We start from the raw sequence: 11,758 nt of genomic DNA on the forward strand, positions 1-11,758 counted from the left end.
TTTTTTTGAGATCGAGTCTTACTCTGTCACCCAGACTGGAGTGCAATGGCGTGGTCTTGGCTCACTGCAACCTCTGCCTTCCAGGTTCAAGTGATTCTCCCGCCTCAGCCTCCCAAGTAGCGGGGACTACAGGCATGTGCCACCATGCCTAGCTAATTTTTGTACTTTTAATAGAGATGGGGTTTCACTATGTTGGCCAGGTTGGTCTTGAACTCCTGACCTTGTGATCCATCTGCTTTGGCCTTCCAAAGTGCTGGGATTATAGGCGTGAGCCACTGTGCCCAGCCTAAATTTTTTTATATATGTGGTGAAATATTATCCAGCTTTTAAAAAGATGGAAATCCTGTTATTTGTGATAACACAAATGAACCTGGGGGACACTGTATTAAGTAAAATCTGCTAGGCACAGAAAGACAAATAATGTATGATCCTACTTATGTGTGGAATCTAAAATAAGCTGAAGTATAAAAGCAGAGAGTAGAATAGCATTAGCCAGGGGCTGAGAGTGCTGGTAATGTGTGTGGAATGGGGTGACAGTGGTCAAAGGGTACAAGTTTCAGTTGTGCAGGATGATTAGATTCTGGAGATCTAATGTATAGCATGGTGACTACTGTTAACAATATTGTGTTGGCCAGGCGTAGTGGCTCACGCCTGTAATCCCAGCACTTTGAGAGGCCAAGGCAGGTGGATCACAAGGTCAAGAGATCAAAACCATCCTGGCCAACATGGTGAAACCCCATCTCTACTAAAAACACAAAAATTAGCCAGGCATGGTGGTGCACGCCTATAGTCCCAGCTACTCAGGCCACTGAGGCTGCAGAACTGCTTGAACCCAGAAGGTGGAGGTTGCAGTGAGCCAAGATTGCACCACTGCATTCCAACCTGGTGACAGAGTGAGACTGTCTCAAAAAATATAAATTAAAAAAAAAAAATTGTGTTGTATTCTTGAAATTTGCTAAGATAGTAGACCTTAAATGTTCTCATCACACACATAAAAAATGCTAACTATGTGAGGTGATGGATGTGTTAATTAGCCTGATTACAGTAATCATTTCACAATAACATCGGCTTCTGACTGGACAAATTGAGGGATATTAAAAAGTAGCTGCTTGGCTGGGCAGAGTGGCCCATGCCTGTAATCCCAGCACTTTAGAAGGCTGAGGCAGGAGAATTACCTGAGGTCAGGAGTTCAAGACCAACCTGGCCAACATGGTGAAACCCCATCTCTACTAAAAATACAAAAATTAGCCACGTGTGGTGGCACATGCCTGTAGTCCCAGCTACCTGGAGGCTGAGGCAGGAGAATTGCTTGAACCAGGGAGGTGGAGGTTGCAGTGAGCACAGATTGCACCACTGCACTCCAGCCTGGGTGACAGAACGAGACTTCGTCTCAAAACGAACCAACCAAACTACCTAGCTGCTATCAGTCTGACTCATTTTTATGCATTGTATTTAATTATTATAAAAAATCCATAAAAAAGTTTACCTGGGGTCAGGCACAATGGCTCAGGCCTGTAATCCCAGCACTTTCGGAGGCCGAAATGGGTGAATCACTTGAGCCCAGGAGTTTGAGGCCAGCCTCGGCAACATGGTGAAACCCTATCTCTAAAGATAATATAAAAATTATCGAGGTGTGGTGGCAGGCACTGTAGTCCCAGCTGCTCAGGAAGCTGAGGTAGGAGGATAACTTGAGCCTGGGAGGCGGAGGTTGCAGTGAGCCAAGATGGTGCCATTGCACTTCAGCCTAGGCAACAGAGCGAGACTCTGTCTAAAATTAAAAAAAAAAAAAAAATGTTACCTGGTACTGTTGTGAACTTTGAATGAAGTTTACTGGAGGTTCACTTTGTTTACTCTTCAACCTTAAAATATTATCAGCATATCCCCAGCTCAGGATGGCTGACCACTGAATGTCCGTACTGTTCATGCTTCTCACACCTCAAGGAGAAGGAGAAAGAAAAGAATCAGATTGTCACTGCTCAACTGTTACATGACAACCTCAAACTGGCAGATTAAAGGCTGAAGTTCACATAGCAGAACATATCATTTGGTGTAAAACCATCTTTATATCCCTAAGATGGAACAATTTTTAGTTTTATTCCTTTAATGCTAATAGGATTCTCAGGGTGGGATAATATTTTTTCACTTATGTTGTTTTGGCTGGGATTTATTTGACTCAAAACTAAAATTTCTGTTAAGAAATTATTATAAATGACAATGACAGTCAAGCTTACTCTATTCATGTTCTGAGACACCTTTTCTTTTAAAAATAAATATCAACTAGATACTATTTAAATAACTTTCTAGATACCCAGGTGGACAACTGTTAATAGCAGGAAGACAACACTGCTAGAGTAGAAGCAACACCTAGGCTGAGAAGGGATTGTTTAATCCTCTCAACTGCAGGACTGTGTACGGCAGACCTTCTTCATTCAGGGAGGCTCTGTTCTCTCTCTCTCTCTCTCTCTCTCTCTAGCTCTCGCTCTCTCTTTTGAGACAGAGTCTTGCTCTATCACCTAGAATGGAGTGCAGTGATGCAATCTTGGCTCACTGCAACCTCTGCCTCCTGGGTTCAAGTGATTCTCATGCCTCAGCCTCCCGAGCAGCTGGGACTGCAGGCAATTGCCACCACGCCCAGCTGACTTTTTTTTTTTTTTTTTTGTATTTTTAGTAGAGACAGGGTTTCACCATGTTGGCCAAGGCTGGTCTCAAACTCCTCAAGTGATCCACTTGCCTTGGCCTCCCAAAGTGCTGGGATTATAGGAGCGCCCGGCTCTCTCTCTTTTTTTTTTTTTACAACATAGTATTATGTCCTTTTGGCATAAAAATTTGGAAATTTTGACATCATTTCCCAGTACTATTATCTATGCTTTGTTGGTATGCTGAATATAGCTAAATGCAGCATAGATGCTATAAATGGTACTGCCCTTGAAACTTGCAATATTTTAAGTTCCTAAAGGAGAGATAATGTACTTTATTTATTCCAGTACCCAGCAGAATACCCAGCATGTAGATGAGTATAACAAATATTTCTTGAATGAATCAATAGCATATTGAAAATAGGCAATTCATAGCTTTCTTTTTGTTTTGTTGAGTAAAATAAGAAAAGCGACCTATCTGTAAGCTACATCGCTGTTCAGTCAGTGCCTTTCTAGAATGTCTATGTGGACTGTTCCTTGCTGGCTCTAGTGTTGGGTGTATCTAGTAAACACTGACCTTTCCCAGACCCTAGAGTATTTACTGGCCAATAAACATTTATTAAGCACTTAGAGTGAACCAGGCACTGTGCTAATCATCCCCACACATTATTGCATTGAATCCTTACAGTAAATTATCCTGTGAGGTAAATTTTTTGGTTATTCCTACTTTATAGATCAAAAGCCAGGATTCATGAAGCACGAAGTAACTTCCCCAAGGCCACATAACTAGTAAGCAGCAGGGCAAGGAGGCAAACTCAGGAGCTGTGCCTGCTGAGGCCACGGCGGAAACCGTTCTATTAAACTACTGCTCTGGACATACTCAGGTTCTGACAAATTCCAAATACGCTGTGCGAGGAAGTTAAGTGTAATTTGAATGAACATAGCTATTAAGGGCACACTAAGGGTTCATGACTGTAGTGCACAAATAAGATAGCCTTAGCATATGTTTGACATATTTAAGTCCCATAATGCTAAGTGATAATACCTGTCCTTTCTCTGTTGCTCAACAGAGAGAAACTTTAGTGTACTCTAACCACATGTTGATACGTTGGTGGTATTAGTAGCAAATTACTTGTAAATTACCTCATACCTAATTGTAACATACTAATAAAAATAAACCATTGATATAACAATGATTATGATTAAACAGATCTACCTTATCCTATTAACTTACTAAATATATATGAAATGGTATGCATTATTTCTAACTATAAAAACAATCATTCACTTTGTGACAGAAATAAGAGTGAGCCTAAAAGAACTATGGCCCAGCTAGCATACTTATTTTCTTTAAGTGACTGATATTTTCTCTGGGTGCTGGCACCCTTGTACTGCAATTTGGGTGGAAGGCTATATATGGCTCCCAAGAAGCACAGTGCACAGAAGGTAACGGTGATTGCCAGCAGTGCTGGCTGCTAACAGGCATCGAGTCCACACATTGGCTTTTAGGCAAGTCTGCATATAACCTGATAGGAAGAGATGAGTGCTCCAAGCCCATGCCTAGGAAGTAGGAAGAGTTCTTTTGTTTCTAGTAAAATGGCTAATTTGGAATGGCTGTGGGACTACTCAAACAGAAAATGTCCCTGGTTTCACAGTGCCTAGTTGACATTTAGAAGCATGAAGAGGCCTCTACCGCACAGCGCTTTCCCACATGTTGCTTTTAGAGAGTCAGTATGTGGGGAGTCAGAAAAGGTTTCAGGAATACATGTCTTTAAAACCTATTTTCAAGGCTATCTTGACACCTTTGTTTTGTTTGTTGCTTAAACCCATGACTATATCCTCTAAGGTGGTAGATTTGTTGGTCAAATATGTCTGTCTATTCTGGGGCTCAAGAGTCTCCCAAGTGTACATTTCTGTCAAATTGATAATGTCTTCATTTTGTGAACATAACCATTTATTCTTGTCCCCTTCAACTTCCTCCTCTCATTTCAAATGACGCTGCATTTAACTGTCTATTTTCTTCATATAGTATGTTTTCGATCCCACTTTGCACTAAGTAACCACAATTTTGAGCTGAGTTTTTCCACCAAGCACTCAAAGTAGCAACACAGATGAACTAGAAATATTCAAATCTCATGAAAGATATATCCAGAATGATTTTCATTATGTTTTATTTTACCTTGTTCCTTGCTATAAGTCATCAGAAGACAGAAATTTCGTGACAAACCACAGATTGCTCTGGTGGGCAGAGCCTGGAGAGAACCAAATCTTTCTCCGTGGGGCTGGCTGAAGCAGACCACAGGTACTGGAGCACTTGGGGAACCCACGTACTCCCCCCATTTCAAGCCTTTTATCCATGATAAAGGACTCTAAAACCAAACAAATAAAAAGTATGCCCTTTTAAAAGGTAGTAAGTATAGAATTACTTCTAATTTAAGTTCTAAACAAAGAGAATGTATTATAATCTCTGTGAGGGTAATAATTGCTTTACATGTATTTTTACTTCCCTATGCTTAGCATATAGAAATATTTTTTCCTTATTTGAGTTTTACTCTGTGGTTCTGGCCTAACTTGCATGAAAATATGTGGTTAATAATTAAAAATTCCTTGAAATTTGAGCAAAGAAAAAAAATTTAGTATATTTCTTATTTCTATTGAAATACCTAAAGTTGATATTTACTGGAGGACTGTAATTTGGTAGTATGACAAGTCATATGTACATATGGCAAGAGAAATCAAGACCACATGTAGCAAAGGAAACCTTACTGAGCTATGAGCTCCTTGAAGAGAGGGAACACCTCTGATTCACCTACGTGCCTGGAACATAGCAGGTTCTCATCTCAAATAGAGGTGATGAGTGAAAGGAAAGTGTTTATCTAAGGAACATATTGAAAGGATTAGAGGACCTCTAGCAAGTACTAGGGAAGAAAAGAGATGAGAAAGAATTGTCAGTGAAAAATAAAAGGTAGAGCTTGAGGAACATTAGGATTTGGGGAAAGAAATGTGAGTGAAGTCTCTTAGAGAGTGATACCCATGTGGCTGCCCATGAACAGTAATGGAAAAGTTTCCTCCACTTCAAGCAAACACAATTATTAAAAAGTTTCAAAATCAAGAAGAAAAGACATAATGCCCTTTTAAAGAGTTTCTCCCAATAGTTCTTTTTGTTCTCTTTATGGCTGTTTTATCCTCTACTGAACTCGTCTTTTTTAGTGGATTCCCCTCTTTCAGACATTTAAGAGTTTAACCCATTATTTTACTTTCAACTCTTCAGAGAAAATGCCACAGAAAATAAAAATACTATACTATGCAATTTTCAGTCATTTCTGTAAAAAACCCAATGATTTTTAGTGAAACTTGCTTATGTCATTTCCCGAATAAATGAAAAAAAAAAATAGGCATCATTGACCTATATGCCATCTTTAAAATAAAATCATACCACTTTAAGAGCTATAATAATTCTGTCAGGGTATTTAGGGGATATGTTAATATACAGTTTTAAATGGTATCATAGTGGTCTAAAAATGAATATTTCTGGAAAGCTTAAGAGCTTCAGGAATGCTCAAGTGGGAACAGCGGTTAGGGACAGGTAGTTTGAAAACAAGCTTTTTCTAAAACCTTGTCTATCAATGGTTTTTTGTGGTTCCCCTATGGGATACAAACCTGTCAATATTAAAGTTGAGAAAAATGTGTGTGCTAATTTTACAGTTATAATTTATCATCCATAATTCCTTGCCAGGAAATTCCTTTTACATGTGTTGCAGAGTTTAAACTTCTAGTTTTTCAACAATATACAAAGATACAATGGCAACTCTTTTATATCATAGTATATTTATTAACATTATCATCATTATTATTATTATAAGTTCTGGGATACAGTGCAGAATGTGCAGGTTTGTTACATAGGTATACATGTGCCATGGTGTTTTGCTGCACCTATCAACCCATCATATAGGTTTTAAGCCCTGCATGCATTAGGTGTTTGTCCTAATGCTCTCCCTCCCCTCCCCCTCTGCCCCGTATGGCCCCAGTATGTGTTTTTCCCCTCCCTGTGTCCATGTGTTCTCATTGTTCAATTCCTACTTATGAGTGAGAACATGTGGTATCTGATTTTCTGTTCCTGTGTTAGTTTGCTGAGGATAATGGCTTCCAGCTTCATTCATGTCCCTGCAAAGGACATGATCTCATTATTTTTTTATGGCTGTATAGTACTCCATGGCGTATACTTATACTGTCTTTGGTCTATCACTGATGGGCATTTGGGTTGGTTCCATGTCTTTGTTATAGTAACTAGTGCTGCAATAAACATATGTGTGCATGTGTCTTTATAGTAGAATGATTTATATTCCTTTGGGTATATACTCAGTACTGGGATTGCTGGGTTAAATGGTACTTCTGGTTCTGAGGAATTGCCATACTGTCTTCCACAAGGATTGAACTAATTTACATTCCTGCCCATAGTGTAAAAGCATTCCTACTTCTCCACAGTCTCACCAACATCTATTGTTTCTTGACTTTTTAATAATCATCATTCTGATTGGTGTGAGATGGTATCTCATTGTGGTTTTTGATTTGCATTTCTCTAATGATCAGTGATCTTGACCTTTTTTTCAACAGTAACCAAAGCAGTATGTTACTGGTATCAATACAGACATACAGACCAGTGGAAAAGAACGGAGACTTCAGAAATAACACCACACATCTACAACCATCTGCTCTTCAACAAACCTGACAAAAACAAGCAATGGGGGAAAGGATTCCCTATTTAATAAATGGTGCTGGGAAACTGGCTAGCCATATGCAGAAAACTGAAACTGGACCCCTTCCTTACACCTTACACAAAAATTACCTCAAGATGAATGAAAGACAAAGTAAAACCCAAAACCATAAAAACCTTAGAAGAAAATCTAGGCAATTCCATTCAGGACATAGGCATGGGCAAAAATTTCATGACAAAAAGGCCAAAAGCAATTGCAACAAGTGCCAAAATTGACAACTGGGAATTAAACTAAAGAGCTTCTGCACGTCAGAAGAAACTACCATCAGAGTGAACAGGTAGCCTACAGAATGGGAGAAAATTTTTGCAATCTACCCATCTAACAAAGGTCTAATATTGAGAATCTACAAGGAACTTGTACAAATTTACAAGAAAATGACCTCATGAAAAAGTGGGCAAAGCACATGAACAGACACTTCTCACAGAATATGTAAAGAGGAGTGCTTTATTGAAATGCTTTTTATACAGCTCTGATTGTTTTGAACTTCACTGGTGAACTGAAGTTTACACAAGCATATCTGGGTCATCCAGATGACCCCTTATAACTGAGTACTGTTGCTTGGTTTCAATGCTTGTGTTTGCATTTTGTGTAGATGCCAAATGAAGGCCCATGGAGTCAAGGAGAAGTATGGTGTGGAAGGTTGCACCATGGTTCAAATAAAGATAAGCAGTGACATAAATGTCATTACACATCACACAAAAGTGTAGCAAACCAAACCAACTTGCATCAGAGAAGATATTAATTTAAAAAATAGTGAGTGTCTATTATATGCCCAGCACCTTCCTAGGAACTGGCTACACAGTGATGAACAAGACAGATAAAGTCCTTGTGTTTATGGAGTTCTATTCTATTTGGGATGGGAGGATAGACAAATAAATAAACAAATACATATACAATATGTCAAGTGATGGAAGTGCTATGCACCAAAACAAAGGAGGAGAAGGGGTCTGAGGATGATGGAATAGCTGTTTTAGACATAATCAGACAGAGATATAATCAGAGCTTATGGAAAGCATTTAAATGGGATTTAGGGAAGACTCTGAGGAAGAGATGTTTGAGCAGAGACTTGAATGAGATGAGGGAGCAAACGGGGGATATATCTGGGGAGTGGTTATCCCAGGTAGAGGAAACAATCATCACAAAGGTTCTAAGGTGGGAATGAAGCAGGTTGGTAAGATGTTCCCACTGCGAGCAGACATACTGCTCAGATCCTTTATATACACCAACTTTAACAGCTAATGAGCAGTAAGTATAGTAGTAAGTTAAATGACATCTATTAATTTTTAGGGATGTATTGTGAAATTATGTTGACATGTTAAAGTGAAAGATTGGGCCAGGTTCGGTGGCTCACACCTGTAATCTCAGCACTTTGGGAGGCCGAAGCTGGTGGATCATGAGGTCAGGAGTTCAAGACCAGCCTGGCTAAGACAGTGAAACCTCATCTGTACTAAAATACAACATTTAGCTGGGTGTGGTGGCAGGCACCTGTAATCCCAGCTACTCAGGAAGCTAAGGCAGGAGAACTGTTTGAATCCAGGAGGCAGAGTTTGCAGTGAGCTGAGATTGCGCCACTGCACTCCAGCCTGGGCGACAGGGTGAGACTCTGTCTCAAAAAAAAAAAAAAAAAAAGTAAAAAGTGACAGACTGTCGTTAAAAATAATGACCCTGGTAATAACAGTGACTAAAGTGATTTGTGAGGCTTCAAAAACCAACACTCGTAATTTAATTTTAGCAAAACAACATTGCCTGCCATATTAATGCTTTAAAATTGAATTTTACTGGTGGAATAAGTTTTGTTCATATTTAACATGAAAATTTGATATATGTGAGCTATGAGCACAAATAATTTATATCCAGTGTTCTGTCTTATATAAAGTAAGATAATTACAAGGAAAAAGAGTCAAAACAAGGTGTGTAAAAACCCTCTTAAAATAGGTCACAGATTACTGCACTTTGAGATATACTGTGTCATTTCATCAAGGTTCTTTACAACTTCTTTCCCTTGCCTTTTAATTTTCTGCAATTTCCTTCTGCAAACCCTTACAGTGCTTTACAATTCACGTTCTACTATGTTAGGCTGTTTTTATAATGAAGAATTTAGTTGAAGATTAAAATCCACTTTAGCTTTTTTGCGTGTTTCCTTGATTTTTCTATTTCAAAGTAAAAATTATACCTACTTCCTATTTTTGGAGGCAATACTTTTTATCATTACAATCTGGGGAGGCCAAAGAAACATGTAAAACTCCCCCTTAAGTATAAACCAAAACACCCACATCACTGGTCAATCCTTTTGACTGAAGGTGATAACCAAGACCATGCTCTGCATGTATACACTGGCATAGCAATGCTCAAACTGTTCTCTAGTCCTGATGGTTCTTCTCTTCTTATTTGCAAAACCCTATTATGTCACTGCCTTGGGAGGCTTTCCCTGGAAATAACCTTTCTTTCTGCTCCCTGAGGGAGCTTACTGTTTGAAACAAGCAATTCTCTTTTCCTCTGAGTTCCCCAAAGCACTGTCACATATTGCTAACACAGCAATTACCTTGCATAGGATTCTGCTTTCGTTGCTGTACCTGCCTTGTAGTGACTGGGACACAGCTTCAGGCCAGGACCATGCTATTCAATTCTGTGTCCCTGGCAACTGGGAGAGTGCCTGTCATCACAAGAGTCTAATCAGGCTTTGCTGCATTCAGTTGAAATCTAAATGACATACCGGATAGGTGATTTCTTTGACCTGTTCTCGGGTCTCCCTGAAAGCAAACTGTACTAGCAACCCCACAGCAGCTGGAAGCTCTCCTTCAATGTTGAGCTTGGCTCCAGGTCTGCTCACATGGGCTGTATGGAACAGCTGACGGGGAGTCTGCCCGTAGGTTTTTATCATGGTTTCCAGGGCTCGTCTCTGAACTGGATCTTCAACTGCAGACACATCCATTCCAAAATATGTCTGCAGAGTAAAAGAGTAAAGGAAAAAGACATATGTAGTATAAAGAAAGGCTTGGCAATAATATTAATACCAAAGGGAAAAACAACACTTTATTTTCTAGGTTGTGGAAGAAATGCTTTTGTTCATGTTAGCAGTCACTCATGGTCTCACTGAGATCAGAAGTATCCATGTTTCTGAATAGGTGAACAAAAACAATGTATCTTGACTGATTGGTTCTAATTAGGCATGTTTATAAAATTAGTTTTCAATTTAAGACCTGAGAATATCATATAAGACTTGATACTAAATTATTGAGGAAATTGCTTGTCCAAAGTAATGTATAGGAAAAGGCAAAAATAAAGTTAAAATACAATGCTGGTAGATAGTTCAAGAGAGCATTATTTAGGTTCTAGTAAATATTGTAGGTGAAACCAAAAGAGCAGCAATGAAAATTCAAAGCTCTTAAATGTAAAGGGTACTAATGTACTAATAAAATTATTGCACTAAGAAGGATATTTCTTCTTAGTGTCATTATCCTATAGAGTCAGATGGAGAGCAATTTGCATTTACTTCTTTATTTCTAAAGCCGGTAGTCAGTAATTGAGTACAGATCAGCCATATTTTGTACATATCCACTTGGATGGGTTAGCTTTTAGTATAATATATAATCAGTCACAGTGGCTCTCATTACATATCTAGACATAACATTTCTATATATGCCAAAATAAAATTCCAAAGATATTTCAGAAATTAAGTCATCTTCAACTCAATCCCGCTCACAACTCCCAGCACCAGGGATCACATACTTTAAAAAAAAAAACTTTTTAAGTTCAGGGGTACATGTGCAGATTTGTTATACAGGTAAACTCGTGTCACAGGGGTTTGTTGTACAGATTATTTTATCACCCAGGTACTAAGCCTAGTACCAGTAGTTGTTTCTTCTGGTCCATACATGTTCCAACAAAGGACATGATCTTGTTCTTTTTTATAGCTGCAAAGTATTCCATGGTGTATATGTGACTCCTATTTACTTTTGCATTCCCAGAGCCTAGCAAAATAAATGTTTACTGAAGATTTTTTTTAAAGTTAGTCTATCCAACAACATCAAAGAGTATACTTGAAAACGTAGGCCGGGTGCAGTGACTCACGCCTGTAATCCCAGCACTTTGGGAGGCCGAGGTGGGTGGATCATGAGGTCAGGAGTTCGACACCAGCCTGGCCAAGACAGTGAAAGCCCGTCTCTACTAAAAATACAAAAATTAGCCAGGCACAGTGGCAGATGCCTGTAATCCCAGCTACTTGGGAGGCTGAGGCAGGAAAATTGCTTGAACCCAGGAGGGAGAGGTTGCAGTGAGCCAGAGATTGCAGTGAGTCGAGATTGTGCCACTGCACTCTAGCCTGGGAGAAGAGCAAGACTCCGTCTC

The 11,758-nt window shown here is 39.2% G+C and overlaps 1 protein-coding gene across 8 annotated transcripts in view; it reads right to left on the reverse strand.

Annotated features, from left to right (window-relative positions):
* LYST (lysosomal trafficking regulator) overlaps positions 1 to 11,758 on the reverse strand; it is a 215,736-nt gene that overhangs the window by 23,263 nt on the left and 180,715 nt on the right. For 6 of the 8 annotated variants that reach the window (XM_017526586.2, XM_017526587.2, XM_037737801.1 and 3 more), the window contains 3 exons: positions 10,125 to 10,355; positions 4,816 to 5,005; positions 1,799 to 1,935 (listed from right to left, as the gene is read on the reverse strand). In XM_017526586.2, coding sequence (XP_017382075.1) covers positions 1,799 to 1,935; positions 4,816 to 5,005; positions 10,125 to 10,355 — 558 coding nt within the window. Of the gene's footprint in view, positions 1 to 1,798; positions 1,936 to 4,815; positions 5,006 to 10,124; positions 10,356 to 11,758 lie in introns of those variants that run through there. The other 2 variants (XM_037737802.1, XR_001824545.2) reach the window with 2 other exon arrangements.

Source organism: Cebus imitator, unplaced genomic scaffold (assembly GCF_001604975.1).
Source record: "Cebus imitator isolate Cc_AM_T3 unplaced genomic scaffold, Cebus_imitator-1.0 Scaffold42, whole genome shotgun sequence".
Taxonomy (NCBI): Eukaryota; Metazoa; Chordata; class Mammalia; order Primates; family Cebidae; genus Cebus; species Cebus imitator.